Genomic DNA, 17336 nt, shown 5'->3' on the forward strand with positions numbered 1-17336 from the left:
TGGGCGTGTTCAAGGCTCCTGCTTAATTGCAGATTGTATGGGGATACCCCAACGTAACACAGTTCGTCCACGAGTTGCTGGCCTTGCATTGCGCGTACGTTTTCGCTGACGGTGCTCGTTGGAGATGACCTCCGCGTCGCTTAATCGGGGCACTCGGCTATCTTCCGTATCAACTACGGAAGCCTCGCGGAGTGCAGCACAAGTTCGTCCGCGGAAGGCATGGCGAGCTGAAGGCCTGCCTGGATTGGGGAGACGGTTTGGCTGATTTCAGGTTTATTAAGGAATAGTACCGAGGCCAGTAGCATATGGGTCCTTGCTATCGACGGTGAAGCATTGGGATAGGGTGAGCGTCGGCATGTGGTGCGCTGGAGTGCAATTGAAAACGATGGGAGCACCCGCGACAATAAAGCCGGACCGTGGCGTGCACTATACTTGGCTCGGACTATCCTCCCTTCCGTACTGATTGGAGGCAATTGGTGACTATTTGGGGCCTTGCATCGTGTGGGGTTGGTGGCGCGAGGTGAGCGCGACTAGTTCTCATCGTGGTCAGCTCGAGGACAGTGATGGGTCCGTTGTGGCCCCCAAAAGCAAATGGGTGGAATTCTGCCGGCGTGCGTGGCGGGTCGTTTTGGAGTGCGAGATGAGATGGATGCCAGGCGTTGCAGCAGGGCCCAGGTAGCGCCCGCGCTAGATACCCGCCGCACAGGCCAACGGATGTTGGTAGCTGATTTTCCTGATTAAATGATCCGTTGCGTCTCACCTTTCCTCTCCCTCTAGGCGGCCGCAGTGTTGTAATCTCTTGCAATCTCTCAGTTGACTTTATAGTTCGTTTCTTGTAGGGGAATGATGTACGCGTTTCTTGGGGACAAGCCGCACCTTGATGAGGCTATTGTGCATGCTGGATACGGCCTCGGCTATGGCAATGTATGCTCCCAAGGACAAGTACATGTGTCTCAACGTGATTGAACTCGCGATACTGACATCACGAAGTGGCTACATCCTATTGTGGACAACACGGACCTGGACCAACCCCCTGTGACTGACGGTCTTTCATCGGCTTCAGATAACAACAACTCTCTTGAAGCAAACGTGGTACCAGCCCGAAGAGGGAGAGGCAGGCCACGGGTAAACACAGCGCGAGATGAGAGCGCTGTAGAGGTAGCTACTGCACTCTCGTCATGCTGCACAGAAACTAAACGGCCCAGAAACGCCGGGCTCAGGTTCGCGAAGCGCAACGTGCCTATCAAAAAAGAAAAGATAGCGCCACGGCCTCAGAGCGGCGAAGGTGCGACGATGTATTGCAAGTCCTTTCTGATCTTTCCATGGACGTGGAAGCACTGCTCCAGGCTGCTGCTGATGCAGGGGTGACGAAAGAAGAGGGCGAATTTCCCGATCACATCCGTCGCTTGTGGACAACTTACAACACCGCAATCAATAGCCCATGTCTCGGTCCTGAGTTGCGGCTGTTGCAAGTCAAGAACGAACGCCGCCAGGCTGTTTATCAGGACAACAACCACTCCAGAACAGAGCGCAACACGCATGGGCAGCAACCATCACATCACAGAGATTCGATGGACCTCGATCTTGGATCAGTGAATGACCAAACCCTTATTACTCCTTTCTCTGCGGTTCAGACGAGTTTCCCTAGCTCAGGACCGCGAAGCATTTATCAGGTGTGCAGAGAACGGCAAGCAGAATTTCATCGTGTACGGAATCCCGCCTAACACTGGATCGAGCTAGCGGGCCGTCCCTCAAGCTCCACTCTGTGCGCCTGACTATGCAGCTTAGAGCGCCACGTCGATCATATATGTTCGCAGACAGTAGGAGTGTGTTCATCGGAAAGGATCCGTATGTAATCACTGCTGCAGATTGGGCTAGGCGGGACCGATGGTCCCGTTGTGCTTTTCGCGCTGCCAGGATGTGCCAGCAGCGACCACTAGGAGCCACGTATCAACGCGACACCACGCAAACTTCTTTCTGGGGTTATTAGACAACCATACCCTTGGGCACCATACCTGCTTTCCAATATCGGCCAGTCGCATGGCGAGCTTACAAATATGATCAGCCAGGGCCCGCCGCAGTTGCACGTCCACAATCCGAAAAACATATGTAGCGTTCGCGTTTATGATCTTTCCGAGCGACGCATGCGAGACCTGCTTGTCTCAGCAAATAGGAGACAAGGTTATCTCCACGTCTGGTATGGGACACGAACTGTGCCTCTTCTTGGCGTTTCCTTGTTTGCGCTCCTCATAAAGCCAGCAGCGATCTGAGCTGCATTAGCGACACCACCTCCGATCCACCAACTACCAACAACTACGAACGCCGGAAGCGCTGCGCGATATGGAACGTTTCGAGGAGGTGCTCTTGCACGCCACGGAGAGAGGCTCCAACAAAGTGCCTGGGGCAGCAGTGGCCGTGGTGGACAAGACTGGTACGATTGACACCTATGCAGCCCTTCAAAGACGCTTCGGAGTGAATCGAAACACCTTTGAGGCACGTCAGGCTGACCCACTGGGGCAGGCAACATCGTCTACAAATATGTCGCTGGATTTAACGGCGCAACGGAGAACGCGCCTGACCTCAGCCCTGACCAAGTATACTGGATAGCATCTTGCACAAAGCTCGTGGCCTCCATTGCGGCGCTGCAATGCGTGGAACGCGGCCTTATCACACTCGACGAAAGTCTTAGTGAACACCTGCCAGAACTCACGTCGCAGCCAATTATTGCGACGAGTGGAGAAAAAGAGTTCTTTGAGATGCGCGAAGCCACCAATCCTATCACACTTCGACAGCTTTTAACGCACTCAAGCGGCATAGTCTACGATTGGCTCAACCCCACGCTGTCAATGTGGCGTAGCTCACGTGGAGAAATTGCGCAACTCCCATTCACTGGCCGCACCAACGAGATCTCATATCCTCGAATTGCTGAGGCTGGAGAGGCGTGGAATTATGGTAGGTACAAATCAACATATGAATTCTACAAAGGCGTTTCCGCTGACCCTGACTTCTCTTAGGCACCAATCTCGACTGGGCGAGCTTGCTTGTCGAACGGCTGACCAAGATACCCTTTGAAGATCACGTCACGCAAAACATTGCTGAGCCGCTGGGAATCAAGTCTTGGACCTGGCACCTCTCTCGCAAACCCGAGGTAGCGCAGGAGCTGATGCAGATGAGCGAGCGCCAGGCGGATGGCACACTCGCACCCAGCAAGACGCCTATATGGGAAGAGCCCGAAGCCGAGCGTGGCGGCGCTGGGATGTACTCCACCATCGATGACTATATGCGCATGCTAGCCGACACACTCAAGGAGTGTCCTACGATCCTTAAGAAAGAGACGATGGACTTGATGTTCACACCACAGTTTGAGGAAGGCAGCAAACTGCAGAGGTCAATGTGGGACATCGCGTGCGCACCGGTTGTAGGCCTCAGTATGGAAGGGGTATCTCCCAACCAAGGGCTCGGTGGGTTCTTGACCACCCATGACATCGACCGAAGTGATTTCTCCAAACCTAAAGGCACGCTGGGGTGGCACGGGATGGCGAATCTCGCCTGGAACTCGAATCGCGAGAAGGGTCTGGCATACTTCTTTGCGACGCAGGTCATTCCCTGGGGTGATGGGGAGAGCCAAGCATTGATCAAGGAGTTCGAGGCCGCAGTGTGGAAGGCGTACAAGCAGACTTAAAGTGTAGTATCTATACATGAGTACAGATATAGTGTTCTAGCCAAGGGCAGGCATTGCGCAGGGCAACAATACTCAAAATCTCGTCTCTGTGGACCTCCTGTTATGTTTGTTCCTGTGGATCCAAACTCTGAGATGTTTTGCCCAATTACATGACCTTTTGAAGCCGAATCGATTGATCTCAGTTACGTCAGGCAAGTTTGGAGGTTGGCTTCCAACACCCTGTTTTACGATTTCTTGGTGAAGTTACTTTCAGATCTTATTGGCGGGGTTTTGGAGTCAGTGGACCAAGAGCAGCTCTCTCCATCGGTACGTTGCCCCATTCTGATTTCAAGTGGCTGTGTACCCACGCACAACTGCCCACAATCCCGTCGCTACCCGTCGCTACTTGGGCACATGCTACCCGCAATGTGCATCCCGTCTCATCTGACGTGTCAATGTACAATGCTTGTAGAGGCTCCTTTCTCTATACCCAGCCCAGGGCGATTAATTTTGTCATTATCAATATCGTAATTTATACAGTGTACAATATGTAGAACGACCGTAGACCGAAGCACGTGCGTCATTGCAATGGAGACGTAGCGCCTGCCTCATTCGGCTAACCCCTCACTACCCCCATGTGTCGTGCATCCATTTGATAATGCCGTCCACCATCAGCATTATCACGGTTGTGTGTATATAAAGCCTTGATTTGTCGTCTCGACTCTTTTAATTGTTATCATACTTCAATCTTAACCATTGCACAAGATGTCAAACACATTCGACGTTGCCGCAGCCCGCGAGCGCTTCCCCGCACTTAAGCAAGACCAGGTGTTCCTTGACAATGCGGGCGGAAGTCAGACACTGGACGATGTTATCGACTCTATAACGCAGTATCTTTCCAAGACCAATGTACAATTGGGGGCGTCGTATCACACTGGCAAGTAGAAGCTGTACACGACTGGCGGATATCAAAGATCTGATAGGATACCGCAGGCACAATCTCCAATACCAAGTACGAAGAAGGCTACCAAGCGGCTGCAAAATACATCAACGCCGGGCGCGACGAAATCGTGCTCGGCGGCTCCACCACCCAGCTTTTCATGAACCTGTCCTCCGCCATGAAGATCCCCGAAGGCTCGGAGATCATCCTGTCCAAAATGGAGCACGAGACCAACGTCAAGCCCTGGCTTGTCATGGCAGACCGCCTCAAGCTGACGGTCAAGTGGTGGGAGTCGCCGAAGCCGGAGCTGAAGCTCACCCCTGAGAACCTCAAGCCCTTGTTGGGGCCAAAAGTGAAATTTGTCGCCTGTACGCACGTGAGCAATATCCTCGGGGGAATCCACGATGTCAAGGCGATAGCGGATGCGGTGCATGAAGCTGGGGCGCTGTTCTGCGTGGACGGGGTGAGCTTTGCGCCGCATCGCCAAGTCGATGTGAAGGCTTTTGGGGTCGACTTCTACGCCTTCTCGTGGTACAAGGTGAGCCACCCTCCACACATCCCATACGATTCGGGCAGATCAGCTGACCCAACCATCCAGGTCTACGGCCCACACATCGCCGTCCTGTACGCCAGCAATGCCGCCCAAGAACACGTCAAGCCCCTTCCGCACTACTTCAACCCCACCAAAACCCTCGAAGACAAGCTCGGCTTCGCAGCCTCCAACTACGAAAATGTCCAGTCGATCCCAAAGATCGTGACCTACCTTGCTGACAAGAGCGATGCCATCGCCGCCCACGAGGGCAAGCTGCAGACCATCCTGCTCGACTTTCTCAACTCGCGAGACGACATTACCGTGCTAGGATCTACGTCAGCAGACTCCACGGTCAGGGTGCCGACCATCTCGTTTGTGGTGGACGGTAGGAACTCGAGGGATATTGTGGAGCAGGTGGATAAGGTTAGCAATTTCGGGATCAGATGGGGCCACTTCTACTCCAAGAGGCTGTGCGACGAGGTGTTGGGCCTGAAGCCGGAAGGGGTGGTGCGCGTGAGCATGGTGCACTATAACACCGAAGAGGAGATTCGGGAGCTTGTCGAGGCGCTGAAGAAGATTTTGTCTTGAAAAGTGATGGGAGGAGGATGATAGAATGGGCTTTTATTGCGTTAGCGGGAATTCAGTTGACGATGACTTGTCAGTGCAGCAGTGCGCCGCAATGGCACGGAGGAACGATCCCACATCGCATGCTTCGTGACAGCTCCGGCTTCGTACCGTCTCCGTGCGTTCCAGGATGCCTTCCTGAGTTTGGGTAAATGAAGTCACCCAGGATGTAAAGCAATCCCTCAACTTCTACCTAGTAGTTTGCACCCAGAACCATGCCCTTCTTCCAGCTTTCAATCCTCGCCCTTGCAAAATTGATTCCCACCTCAGCAGCCAAGCTCTCAAACACCGATTCCCCATCAAGCGTGGCCCAGTCCACCACCAACTCCACCTCCGCCTCGCCCCCCAAAGCCCTCTTCACCTCGACCAGCGGCGCAAAAATGAACCCCTCCGCCTGTCCCTGATCAATGCTCATGCCCCTCGCCTCATCGAACACACTGTTCTTGTGGCACACCAGCATCGACTCCAGCGCTACAACCACATTCAGCACCCGCAGCCCCGCCATTTTCCCCAGATCTTGGCACACCGCGCCCCACGTACTCGGCACCTGCGGATCGCGCACGTCGTAGTGGTACTCTGGCTCGCGCAGGCAGCGGGAGAGGAGGGAGGGGTAGTACGGTTCGTTGAAGTACTCTGCTGCAAGCGACGGTAGACGGTGTGCGTCCTCGTGGCCAGCTTCGACGTCGGACCAGTAGCGCAGCGGGCGCTCGAAGAAGGAGCTGTCGCTGGAGCCGGCTTCGAGGGTGATGGAGCGGAGTTTGTGCAGGACTGGTGGGGAGAGGCGGGTTGAGAAGCGGAGGAAGGCGATGGCGTCGTGGAAGATGAAGCGTGAGGTTGCGTAGAGCATGTCGGTTACTTCGGCGTAGCTGCTAGGCGTCAGTGGTTACAAGTATGTATTACAGTACTATGACAAAGGTCTGAGTACAGTATGTTACCCAAGGGTATGCAGTATGCAAGCCCTTTGTACTCAGATTTTGGTCCTGATGCTGTAGGGGGATGATGGCGTCTCACAATTGACGACAGACCAGCATAAGATATAGCGCGTTGATAGGATTCCCTTGGTTTTCGCTGCGGTGGTCGCACGTGATGAGTGGTCGACCGCCTAACGTTCTATATCGGGTCGGCACTTCCACGCCTTTCGCGCATCTCCCGTTCTCGGAGATGCATATACCAGGCCCGCCAATCAGGTGGTCAAACACAAGTTTCCGGATCTCGAGAGGCAGCATGAGGAGGCCGCTTCGTGGTTGCGCTGTCCAGTGGCTGCTGGCCGAGCTTTCAAACGGCTTCTCTCGGACGGCCAGGTTTAAGCGCTCTACTTTTTCTGTTAAACCCATGATCTTGTGATGTACTGCTGAGAAGGTGCAGGAGTGGAGATCGTTGGCGGGTTTGCCAGGATGCGATAGATGTTTCGGTGAGGAGAGGTGCGGCTGAACGACCGAGATAGCTCGAGAGGACTAGTGCCTCTACTAAACCTGATGGAGAAGGTGCTGATTCTTCTTTACTGTACGACTGCCTTTATACAACCTTGATTGGGGAAATGAAACGAGTGGTTGGACTTTTGTAGCTGTTTACCAACACGCTTGTTGTAGAAGTGAACAGCGTGCCCGAACCAGCTGTGATGCACTCTCTAAATAGCTCCTCACTTGCGACTCAACCTCCAGACAGTGAACATGCTCTCGAGGAATCTTATTCTGCGCGATAGCAATGATGTATGCCTACCCGAGCAACTGGCATCACCCGATTGACTGTAGTCGCGAATATGAGTGCGGGCGGATGGGATAACGGCTGGTAGACTGTGCGATTAGCTCATGGTACCCTTCATGCGGTTCGCTCGACGCACGCGATCGTGCTATTGCCGTGTTCCTATATTCCTCGTTTCTCTTAATCTATGTTAGATCCCGTATCAGCAAGCAGCGTGCTATGCCGTCCGAATTGTTGTTCATGATCCGGTTGTGAGAGCTGCCCAGAAACTTGCACGAATCTCGATGGAAAGCTACATGTCAATCCCGATGTCACTGAATGCGACAACAGCCGATTTAGCAGTGGCATGTATCTCAGGCTGGAATGGTTGCAGATTGGCAAGATCAAACATGAGTCGAGTTGGCAAGGTAATTTCCAGCATTGCAGCGAGCGGGAGCAATAGATATATTCGCATTCAAGCAGCCAACACTTCCACAAAGCTCGAACTTCGCACATTGGATTATAAAATCGATCAGACGGGCGGTCCCACGGATGACGTAGCGCGCAAAGCCCTGTGTGCATCTCGAATTGTTTGGTCCTATCAGCTTTCCGCAGCCAATGGCATATGGTTGCAACTCGCAACTGATCTGCGGGGTAAGCTCTTGCTCACCAACATCCCGACTAGGTGCCAGCCCCACCCTGGAAAGTGACAGGCACATGCTCAACGTGCAAAATGAGCACGGCAAAGAAGACCGAGCATCATCAAAGCGGGGTCAAGACATCGTCTCCAACGAATGCAGTAATGCTCCGCACGGACATTTCCCAAGCTCACTGTCCGTTCAGGATGTCGCCCTGTTTCGTCGTCTGCACGGTACCGTAGAGTTTTTCTTCTCCCGGTTGAGCTACTTCACAGCTTGCACCAACAATACAAACTGTACGTCCTTGTTGCCCCGCTTTTACGATCTATGCTGTTTCCTGGCTAGATCGCTTATTTGTAGCTCAACCGGGAGAAGAAAAACTCTACGGTAGAGTCTCAGTGACGTTAGTTGCCACATGCGCAAAGACGTTCTCCATCCTCTAGGTCTCGGGAGGCATCATGCCCCGCATAAGTAGACCCATGGTTACAGCTGAGAACAGGATCTGTCAAGAGAACTACTTTGGTTCCTTGCCGCAGATCCAGAGACACGGCAACGGACGAGAGTGCTTACTTGGACGGAAGGTCGTTCCAGGCTGTTGTGCTGAACGCCATGTGGTCACGGTGAAGCGTGGCTATAGTTACGATGCGGCATATCTCGAACGTTGTATTGGGTCAGGTCTCAGAAACGGCTGAAAATGGGTGCTGTCTGCCCTTGGAGTCAGAATCCAGCCAGCTCAGAGGAATGCCCAACTGCATCAGGGTCTGTAGCGAAACTGCCCACTTCTGCCCAAGCGCAAGCGCAAGCGCAAGCGCTTTCAGCTTGTCGTGTGGGCGCGGGAAGGTGACGTCAGGGTGAAATCGCGCACGGTTGTACATGGGAAAGCTTGCTCCGAGACGGGAAAATTGTCTGATCGTCATGGGCAAACTGACAATCCGATCAGACCAAGTCAACCGGCATGAGGATGGTGAACTTGCCGGCACGGTGGATCCACTACACCTAGAAGGATTTCTTCTCCGATGGTACATCAAACACTGCGCGATGCCGGGATGTAGGCCTAGATCTGGCGGCCTTCAAAGCAAGCAAGTCAACGAGTATGCTGACGACAGTCGCTTCGATGGAATACGCATTGACCGGAGTCAACATTCTTTGAACGGCTTCTCTGGAGGCTACAGGTAGGTGGTGTTCGCAAAAAGCATCTCGTCGGCTTCTGGAGATGTCATGACATGCCGGACAGAAGCATTGTCGAGCTGGACCAGGGTTGGCGACTTGGACCCTTTCCTAGAGTTGTGAGGCATGATGGCGATTGGTAGCGAAGAAGCAACTTGCAATATGATTGGCCGCGGATTTTATTTCCGCAAGTCCCAGGTGGTTGTTAGGGAGGATTAGGGCCCACCCCAGGTTTGCGAAAGTCGCCTCCTCGGACGTGCTTTTCAGGCGACGTCATGGCGCAAATGGGTGCTTTGTTGGGTTCCTGAGCTACTGGAGCACTTTGGGGCTACTGTATGAGTGGACACTGGCAAGCAAAGCGTTCAGGCCGTGAGTCCGTATGGAGCTCGGATACTGGACGAGGTTCCAGAAGGTGCGGAACGTGTTCAGCTGGCGACGGTTGCCAGGGCATGGAGACTGAGGCGCCATCTGCACAAAGATAGCGTTGCATGATCACGGGCTTGCCGTCGCGCACACCCAGGGCGACGCGACGAGCGGGCATATAAGGGTCATTCGGGTTTCCATCGGCGCAGGCTCAAGAGGTCCGGCGCCGAATGCTGTCAAGGCATAGGGCGCAGGAACGCGTTCGAGGGGCGCTCGGAGGGCGTCGGGGAAGACAGGCCAACGTGACCTCGCGCGCGGGACGCACCAGCCTGTTTGGGACGTCTGTTTGGGACGGCCAAACGATAAAACGATAGACGCCGGCTGCAGCGTGTTAGAGGGCGGCCTAGCAAGGAGGCGTGTGGGGTTGGCGTGTCCGGCTGCTGCTGCGGTGCGAGACGCTGGTGGTGCCACTTGACTGACGCTGCGAGCAGCCCCGGCGCAGCAGCACAAGAACAGGCCGTCCAGCACAGACGACAGACGACGCGACCGCAGTGAGGCCTGCGGTTGCTCGGCTGCCGCTGGCGTTGCGGGCGGGCGGTAGCAGTAGAGGGCTTTGGCGCTGCAGTGCGCGCCCGATCGCGATCGCGAAGTCCATGTTGGAGCAGGTTTTGCATGGCGCGCGCGGGCGCCTCTGCGGCGTCTGTGTGGCTCGCTTCGCCTGTCCGTCGCCTGGTGCATCCTCTCATCGACCGATCCCTCGCAGACAAGTTGATCTTGCCAGCAGATGGGATTTCAAGTTGGCCATGATGGATTTGCTCCCATTGTTAGCCGATTGCGATCTCCCGCCTGGTCCCTCCTCCCGACGCCTCTTATAGCTCCTCCGCCCAGCGTGTCCCCTCTCTGCCGCTCTGATCCCCCTCAGGACCTCGCTACCGTTTTCATCTACTTGCCACACATTCCACCGGCGCATGCTTCGGTATTCTTAGCCGCCACCTGGTATAACATACTTCCGCGCTCTCTCTGCCCTTGAAGCAACCGTATTCCACATTGACAGACCTTGACCCAATACAAGTCTCAACTGTCCCCTTACCACCAGTGATCACCACCGCAATGGAGGTCGAAGCGAACATGCATCACGGCTTCGCCGAGCCCTCGTGGGCCAACGACGCCTACCTCGCTCTTGACAACGGCATCGTCTCGTCGTCCGACAAGTGGGCTGCTGTTCTCGGCAACGCGCCCTCCTTCTCGCAATCTGCCTTTACCATCCCACCCTCTCTGCTCACTGCTGCTTCTGTCGAGCGCTACGGCCAAGTCACGCCCCCCGAAGATCTGTCTCCCGCAGAGCCACCACGCGAGCCGATCCGAGAGGGGTCCATTCCACTCGAGGAGCTCCAGAACGAGGCTCTCTTTCCGGATCATCAGATGCAGGCACTGCAAGATTACCAACCCCAAGTAGCACAAGACGAGCCCGCTTCGAAGCGCCGTCGCACCTCGCGGCAGTCTTCGAACAAGGACCTCGCTCCCCCGCAGACCCAGCAGCCCCAACAAGACGGCCAGCCGCCCAAGCGCAAGCGAGGAAGGCCGAAGTCGACTCCGCAGATGGTCGAGCACTACACTGCCGACGGCTTCCCATTCCAGGTCTCGTCGGCACGCCAGTCGCACCTCGAGAAGAACCGCGTAGCCGCCCACAAGTGCAGGCAACGCAAGAAGGAGTACATCAACGGGCTCGAGGCGCGTGCCCGCGAGTTTTCGTCCAAGAATAAGGCGCTGAAGGAGAACGTCGCCATGCTTCGCGAGGAAGTCCTCTCGCTCAAAAACGAAGTCCTGCGACACGCTGGCTGTGGCTTCTGGGCCGTCGATGAATACCTTGCACGATGCGCTGGCGACCTCTTGGGCGTTGACGCACCCGGGATGGGAGAGCAGCAATCGAAGAGGCCAAAGCCCAGCCCCATGACCAGCTCTTCGTCACTCCAACTGGATGACCTGCACCGACGGTCGTCGAGCTCCGGCTCAATCCTCAGTGCCGTCTCCACGCCAGACAACGACGACTACAGCGGTCTCGATTTCCTCCACGACATTGACGAGGACGAAGAAGACCAGTCCATATGAGGGAGGCTTTCCCCTGCCTGCTCCTTGCCATCCCTGTTCAGCGAAGCGCGCTGCTTTGCCCGTCTATGTCTTCACGAATTTTGATACCCGAACACTTGTTCAAAAGTTTCTTCTACGGTGTAGAAGTTCTCTCATCCTGTATTACTTCATTATGGTCTTGTTAGCTCGGAGGATTCAGCTTTTGGAGCAAGCTTGTACGAGCCTCCCCGTGGGATGCCGCGGTTTAGGAGCAGGTGCCTGATTTGGCGATGGAAAAAAATATGAACTCAACAAAGAAGATGATGCAGCGATCTGTGCACTGCCCGAATCGCTCGCAAAGTCAGGTTACTCGAGTCGAAAAATCGAACAAGCTGACTTCGCGATCTTTGCATTCCACATGTTCACTGTTGCTATGGTGATGTTGCAAACTTAGCATGCTTGAAACAGGAAAGTCAATCTCGTCGTTTGCTCCCGCATTTACAGGGATCAATTCGCAACGTGCCAATTTAAGCAGTGTCGCTTTTCAATCACCGTTCTAGATTACCCAGGCCTGGAGACACCGAACAACACAAAAGAAAAATTGCGATGTATGTGGCGGCGGGTACAGCAGCCTAATATAGCGCTTCCCCACCGCGACTAAACATGATCGGGAATTCTTGTGCGGTTGACGTATCCCAAGATCCGCTGAACGTTGAGATCTGCAAACGACAGGCATCCAATGAGCTTTTATGCGGCTCAAGATCCCGCAACCGCTCATATTCCCGCGCCACGTCGAGACCACCAAGTATGGGGAGATAAACCCGCGACCGACGAATAAATGGTCGGAGCAAGGACTGTATGGAGTGGGCGAGACTTCCGCCACAATGCTGCGGTGCGGCGACGTGCGTAGAGGCGTTTGAAGGAAAACAGTTCACTCGAGTTGCGTCGCTTGGGGCGTATACAAACCGGAGCAGCCGGCCTCCGACCCCTCTCTGGCAGCATCGCGTTGTTCGGACTCGGCAACGATTGGATGGGAATTGGATGGCAATAACCGTTGGCCCATAGGACGATTCCAGGGTCTGTAGCTCAGGTTCGGCGAGGTAGCGTAGCGTACATTTTCAGACAGAAAGCTCAAGCCCACTGCGCTTCGGACGGTACGCTGAGGGGCGGTGCTGCGCAAGCTGAGGCGGCAGCGCTCCGTAGTGATTTCCAAACACGTACGCGTCCATTCATTCGGCAGTTGTACAGTGCTTTGTGTGGATCAATGGAACGTGGGGTGGATCTCGATGCGGTGGCGAACATGGCCAGCATGGAACGTGGACGATATGCGCGCAGCAGTTGCCGAGCGTGACGGACGAAGGCGCGAAGAAGCTTGGTACACAGGACAAGTTCTGGCACGCTGCTAATACCCGTCAACTGTTGGGCAGTTTCGCAAACACTAGAGCGCACGAAGGCAATGTGGTCGCATTCGCGCTAGTGTTTGATGGGTGTGGATTGATCGATGATGTCAGAGGAAATTCGTGGTTGCTCTTTCCTCGCGACGACTGATTTGTGGATTGTTCACCATTCCCCTCATACATAGACCTCAGTTTTCGAGAGCGCAGGTTGTATGTTGTTGTGGACGCAACCATACGCTGCGCTTTCGTCCGGATTCCAGACATGGCCTGTGTTGATTTCGGGTTTCGCATCCGCCTGTTGAATGCACATGGGCTCTTGTGCAGTGCCCTAGAGAATCTTCATGCCTGCGCTATACTCCCCGAGGACCAGAGGCGCTAACCGTCGAACAAATCGAGATCCAGACTAGCGGAGGACGTGTTTGAGCGCTGAGACGGTTTTTTGGTCGTCTCCTCTTTCGGGATGGGGGCTGAGGTAACAGGCTCGAAAGGCTGGGCCATAAGATTGGGATGCTTCAACCTTCGAGGAACGAGTGCAGGCAGGGCCGCTGATAGGCTGGGACACTTTGCCGCCCAATGACGTCGACCCCAGAGGCCATGGCTTCTGATAGCGAAATCGCAACCCCAGATGAGACTGTATCATATCGTTACTTGAGTGCCATCGCCGGAGGGCTCTCGTCGAATCTTGAGGCCCGTGCCAGTGCAAAGACGCTCCAACTTTCGCTAGCAGGTCTTAAGCGCGCTCTGTGCAACGGGAGCAGTACAGTTGGAAAGTGGGATCGAGATCCACAGCAAAACGGCACCATCGCACCTCATCCGGTGTTTGCGAACTCAAAAAACAGCAAACCGCGCAACGCTCAAGCCTTGCCGGCCTAACAGTTTGGCGCCTCCATGTCGCGCGAGGATCCCGCAACCCTACGTCTCGACCCCAGGGTTTACGAGTCGGTCCGCGGAGTCTAGTCGCCTATTCCAATCCGAATCGAATAGCTGAGTACCGGCTTTGATGGACTCTCTTCCCACTGCGGGTGCGCCAAAGGTCGCGATACCCCGAGTATCACATCCTGCGTCCCGAGGCCTTTCGGGAGAAAAGCATGAGCAGAGGGCACCGCGCGCGAGACGAGCTGTGAGTGCTGTGCACCTCATGGCTGCTGACGCTAATGTCCACAGTGCCTGAATTGTAGGAAGCGGAGTAAGTCGTTTTTGAAAGTACTCTTTCGCACTGACAATTCTGAATGACTCCAGAGATCAAATGCTCTGGTGACACACCACGCTGCGCTAGTTGTATCGCAAACGACCTGGACTGTGTGTACGACCAAGCCCGTCGTGACAGGCTCAAATCAGCTACGAGCAAGAACAAGGATCTTGTTCTTCTGCTGAAAGAACTCAGTCTGCGACCAAGTCTCGACGACTCCGATAGAGCCCGGATTCAGGACGCGCTCGAAGAATTCGAAGATGACTCCATGTCAATGGTCTCAGGCAAGTCTGGAAAAAGAAGGAAATTATCGGTACCTGAGGAGCAGGAGAAAGATGACGACAGACATCCACCTACAGCAACTCACGCCCGCGATTTGATCGGTTCAGAAGAAGCCTTGGCTCTCTTGGATGAAGACCTCCTGCGCAACCGAAAATCGCGGTCAACCGGCTACGTAGGTCAGGGCTCCGGAGTCCAATGGCTACGGATTCTACAGGATGAACTCAAACCGGAGGGCCCTGACCAACATGCAGTCTCGGATAAAAGCAACTTGGTTCAGCAGCCTTCTGCACACAAAGCTATCTCGTCTGCTTCTGTTACAGACGCTTCGTTTTATCTCGATGCGAACAGCGCCGAGCTGGACGTGGACGTCGATCCTTACGAGCTGCCCCCAAAGGAGGCCGCATCCAAACTTTTTGAGTGCTACAAGCAAACTGTCCACAAGTCATTTCCTTTCCTCCCACCACAGTTCGAAGACCAGTTCCGACGCTATTTTGAAGCTGTGAAGTCAGAACGCCCGTTCACCGTTCCGGATAGATGGTTGGCAATCTTGAATGTTGTGTTCGCCATAGGCGCGCGGTACTCGCACTTGATCAATGCTGAGTGGCAGGGAGAGGAACGGGATCACCTGATCTATATGACGAGGAGCGTTCGTTTGCTGGGCTCCTGGCCTTTCGCTGCTGCGCCAGATTTGGCTTTGATACAAGTGGTAGGTTCAACGGTAATGAGTAGGCTCTCCATCAGAGTCGTACTATTCAGCGACTATATGGGCATCCATTGCTAACGATCATCAGTCTGGCTTGTTGGCTTTCTATTATCAAGTTATCGGGCATGTCAGCAGAGGGTGGATAATGATCGGCATTTCTATTCGCCTAGCTCTGGCCCTTGGTCTCCACCTGCGCAATGAGGATCCGAACATACCATTCAGCAAGAAGGAAACTATCCTGCGTACTTGGTGGGCCCTCCATGCTATCGAATGCCAACTGAGTGCTATCACTGGGCGGCCTTGCGTCCTTAGCCATGAAGATTGCACGGTCGCACTGCCCCAAACGTTGTCTGAAGATCTGCCTAGCCCTATCAGCCCTATCAACCCTACTCAGCCTTCTTGGAAAAAGGAAAGCTCCCAAACACCGGCTAGTGGTAGCATGTCTGAGGAAAGTCGTATACTGCAATCTCCGCGATCGTATCTAGATGCGCATCTGAAAATCGGCCTCATCATGCAGAAGCTCTTGTCTGAGCTCTACTCTCCTCGTACCGCCCAGTTCACTTGGAAGCGCGTTCAAGAAAACATCCCCAGACTACTCCAAGAGCTGGACGACTGGAAGCAAGGTGCATTACCGGACAAGGATATTCTCCGTGTACGGTTGTCTCCACAACCCGAGGGCCCGCGCGAAGACCTTTTGCTACGGTTTTACTACTTCAGCACCAGAATTTTGATCACGCGTCCATGTCTTTGTCGTTCTGGACGGAAGACTAAAGATCAAAGCGATCCTTCCGCGTTGTTCGATCAACGGACCGCAGAGACTTGCGTGGCAGCAGCGCTTGGTCTGGCTGAGTTGTTGCCTAGTTCTGACCCCCAGTCCTTGTATAGGGATGGTCCTTGGTGGTCGATCGTTCATATGAGTGAGTATTATTAGACCTCGTATGACCTGGTGATTTATTGATTAAACGAACAGTCATGCAAGCGATGGCAGTTCTACTCCTAGAACTATCCTACGGACTGAACCACATGCAAGGCGATCGATCAGATGTCAAAAAGAGCGTGAAGAAGATGCTCCACTGGCTCGGTGCGATGCGCCACACTGATACCATTGTGGAGCGAGCGCACAAAGTCGTCATCCGGATCCTGCAGCAACATAAATTTCAGACCGTATTCAACGAGATCTTGACCGACACCAATCCTGCACATGAACAGACTCACCATGCTTCGTTCAATTCTGGTCATGCTCACCCAGACCCAACTATGTACCCACCAATGGGAAGCATGATCCAAATGCTGCCAACTGAGTGGTACAGCGGCCCCTTCGCTGCTAACACCCAGCCCGAGGATGTCGTCTTCAGCCCAGTCACGACGAACCTCCAAATGACGGATCCTCAGCTGCTAGTAGGCTTCGGACAAACCCAAGAACAGCCGCAGCTTCTTTCTCAGATGACCCAGATGCCTTCACAGGCAGAGCAGTATCGGTATCTTGAATACCCCTACAACAACCAGTTCATGTTCTCGAACCCGTTCATGACTAGCTACGACCAAGACGCCCCGTTTAGCCTGAATCCGGACGACCTGTGGCCGAGAGCTGGAGCTTTGGGGGATGGAAGCCTTGGTGAGCAGAATGGCATCAATTATCCGAGTTATATGTACGAGATGGACCAGAACGCCTCGAGTGGCTCGCAATAGCCGCAGTAAGTTGCTGTGAGTTGGTGCTTCGACTTGAAGAATACGATCAGTTGATCATGACTATGCCTCGCGGTTTTGGATGTATGAGGCGGGTACTACAGTTGACAACGCGATGTGGAATGAACGCAGTGGAATGGAAAGCGATCCTTACCGCGCCGGTTCACGTTTAACATAGCTTCACGCTCGCAATAGGTATCCAATCGATTGCACCTGTCCACGCGTACTGACAGACCTTTTTTTCTGAGCAGAAACATCCGACCTATGTGGGGAAGATGCAAAATCCGGCTCAATTCAACATGCATAGAACCACAAACGCCCACATCCATTCTCCAAGTAGTCTGATAGGGCACACTTGAGGTAGCCTTAGATGGAGCTACAACTAGGGCAAAATATCCTTCGCACCT

At 54.2% G+C, this 17336-nt stretch overlaps 7 protein-coding genes across 7 annotated transcripts; 5 read left to right on the forward strand and 2 right to left on the reverse strand.

The window, feature by feature from the left end:
• The first annotated feature begins 759 nt into the window (after nucleotides 1-759).
• Nucleotides 760-1806, forward strand: CC84DRAFT_1022780 (uncharacterized protein). Its single transcript, XM_018173389.1, has 3 exons — nucleotides 760-924; nucleotides 991-1158; nucleotides 1206-1806. Exons 1-3 carry the CDS (start codon nucleotides 844-846, stop codon nucleotides 1722-1724), a joined length of 768 nt encoding a protein of 255 aa, XP_018032833.1. The 5' UTR covers nucleotides 760-843; the 3' UTR covers nucleotides 1725-1806.
• Nucleotides 1807-2201: 395 nt separating this feature from the next.
• CC84DRAFT_1022782 (beta-lactamase/transpeptidase-like protein) lies at nucleotides 2202-3804 on the forward strand. The gene is made up of 4 exons (XM_018173390.1): nucleotides 2202-2431; nucleotides 2521-2952; nucleotides 3015-3292; nucleotides 3335-3804. The coding sequence occupies exons 1-4, from the start codon at nucleotides 2341-2343 to the stop codon at nucleotides 3680-3682; spliced, it is 1149 nt and encodes a 382-aa protein (XP_018032834.1). The 5' UTR covers nucleotides 2202-2340; the 3' UTR covers nucleotides 3683-3804.
• A 526-nt stretch (nucleotides 3805-4330) lies between these two features.
• CC84DRAFT_1198579 (aminotransferase-like protein) lies at nucleotides 4331-5770 on the forward strand. The gene is made up of 3 exons (XM_018181576.1): nucleotides 4331-4598; nucleotides 4655-5139; nucleotides 5200-5770. Exons 1-3 carry the CDS (start codon nucleotides 4427-4429, stop codon nucleotides 5719-5721), a joined length of 1179 nt encoding a protein of 392 aa, XP_018032835.1. The 5' UTR covers nucleotides 4331-4426; the 3' UTR covers nucleotides 5722-5770.
• Nucleotides 5771-5919: 149 nt separating this feature from the next.
• On the reverse strand, nucleotides 5920-7149 carry CC84DRAFT_1262386 (uncharacterized protein). The gene is made up of 2 exons (XM_018185149.1): nucleotides 6769-7149; nucleotides 5920-6623 (listed from the first exon to the last, which is right to left on the reverse strand). Exons 1-2 carry the CDS (start codon nucleotides 7089-7091, stop codon nucleotides 5951-5953), a joined length of 996 nt encoding a protein of 331 aa, XP_018032836.1. The 5' UTR covers nucleotides 7092-7149; the 3' UTR covers nucleotides 5920-5950.
• Nucleotides 7150-9551: 2402 nt separating this feature from the next.
• On the reverse strand, nucleotides 9552-10598 carry CC84DRAFT_1253282 (uncharacterized protein; the record flags this gene model as incomplete). Its single annotated transcript, XM_018184387.1, has 2 exons — nucleotides 9759-10598; nucleotides 9552-9710 (listed from the first exon to the last, which is right to left on the reverse strand). The coding sequence occupies exons 1-2, from the start codon at nucleotides 10341-10343 to the stop codon at nucleotides 9552-9554; spliced, it is 744 nt and encodes a 247-aa protein (XP_018032837.1). The 5' UTR covers nucleotides 10344-10598.
• Nucleotides 10599-10733: 135 nt separating this feature from the next.
• Nucleotides 10734-11714, forward strand: CC84DRAFT_1099221 (uncharacterized protein; the record flags this gene model as incomplete). Its single annotated transcript, XM_018174811.1, has 1 exon — nucleotides 10734-11714. The coding sequence occupies one exon, from the start codon at nucleotides 10734-10736 to the stop codon at nucleotides 11712-11714; it is 981 nt and encodes a 326-aa protein (XP_018032838.1).
• A 2001-nt stretch (nucleotides 11715-13715) lies between these two features.
• CC84DRAFT_1022855 (uncharacterized protein) lies at nucleotides 13716-16980 on the forward strand. The gene is made up of 5 exons (XM_018173392.1): nucleotides 13716-14189; nucleotides 14234-14255; nucleotides 14309-15246; nucleotides 15332-16160; nucleotides 16214-16980. The coding sequence occupies exons 1-5, from the start codon at nucleotides 14070-14072 to the stop codon at nucleotides 16930-16932; spliced, it is 2628 nt and encodes an 875-aa protein (XP_018032839.1). The 5' UTR covers nucleotides 13716-14069; the 3' UTR covers nucleotides 16933-16980.
• The last annotated feature ends 356 nt before the right edge of the window (nucleotides 16981-17336 follow it).

The sequence above is a fragment of the Paraphaeosphaeria sporulosa genome (genome assembly GCF_001642045.1).
Source record: "Paraphaeosphaeria sporulosa strain AP3s5-JAC2a unplaced genomic scaffold CC84scaffold_9, whole genome shotgun sequence".
Taxonomy (NCBI): Eukaryota; Fungi; Ascomycota; class Dothideomycetes; order Pleosporales; family Didymosphaeriaceae; genus Paraphaeosphaeria; species Paraphaeosphaeria sporulosa.

Excerpts from the sequence above, each read along its gene's own strand:
- CC84DRAFT_1262386 (XM_018185149.1), bottom strand. The coding sequence starts at position 7,091 with ATGGGTTTAACAGAAAAAGTAGAGCGCTTAAACCTGGCCGTCCGAGAG. Across the intron at positions 6,624-6,768 it reads ATGCTGGTCTGTCGTCAATT|CTACGCCGAAGTAACCGACA; the intron begins GTGAGACGCCAT and ends GACGCCTAGCAG.
- CC84DRAFT_1198579 (XM_018181576.1), top strand. The coding sequence starts at position 4,427 with ATGTCAAACACATTCGACGTTGCCGCAGCCCGCGAGCGCTTCCCCGCA. Across the intron at positions 4,599-4,654 it reads GGGGGCGTCGTATCACACTG|GCACAATCTCCAATACCAAG; the intron begins GCAAGTAGAAGC and ends AGGATACCGCAG. Across the intron at positions 5,140-5,199 it reads ACGCCTTCTCGTGGTACAAG|GTCTACGGCCCACACATCGC; the intron begins GTGAGCCACCCT and ends CCAACCATCCAG.
- CC84DRAFT_1022855 (XM_018173392.1), top strand. The coding sequence starts at position 14,070 with ATGGACTCTCTTCCCACTGCGGGTGCGCCAAAGGTCGCGATACCCCGA. Across the intron at positions 14,190-14,233 it reads CACCGCGCGCGAGACGAGCT|TGCCTGAATTGTAGGAAGCG; the intron begins GTGAGTGCTGTG and ends TAATGTCCACAG. Across the intron at positions 16,161-16,213 it reads GTGGTCGATCGTTCATATGA|TCATGCAAGCGATGGCAGTT; the intron begins GTGAGTATTATT and ends TTAAACGAACAG.
- CC84DRAFT_1022782 (XM_018173390.1), top strand. The coding sequence starts at position 2,341 with ATGGAACGTTTCGAGGAGGTGCTCTTGCACGCCACGGAGAGAGGCTCC. Across the intron at positions 2,953-3,014 it reads TGGAGAGGCGTGGAATTATG|GCACCAATCTCGACTGGGCG; the intron begins GTAGGTACAAAT and ends GACTTCTCTTAG. Across the intron at positions 3,293-3,334 it reads ATGACTATATGCGCATGCTA|ACGATGGACTTGATGTTCAC; the intron begins GCCGACACACTC and ends CTTAAGAAAGAG.
- CC84DRAFT_1022780 (XM_018173389.1), top strand. The coding sequence starts at position 844 with ATGATGTACGCGTTTCTTGGGGACAAGCCGCACCTTGATGAGGCTATT. Across the intron at positions 925-990 it reads ACGGCCTCGGCTATGGCAAT|TGGCTACATCCTATTGTGGA; the intron begins GTATGCTCCCAA and ends GACATCACGAAG. Across the intron at positions 1,159-1,205 it reads GAGATGAGAGCGCTGTAGAG|AAACGCCGGGCTCAGGTTCG; the intron begins GTAGCTACTGCA and ends TAAACGGCCCAG.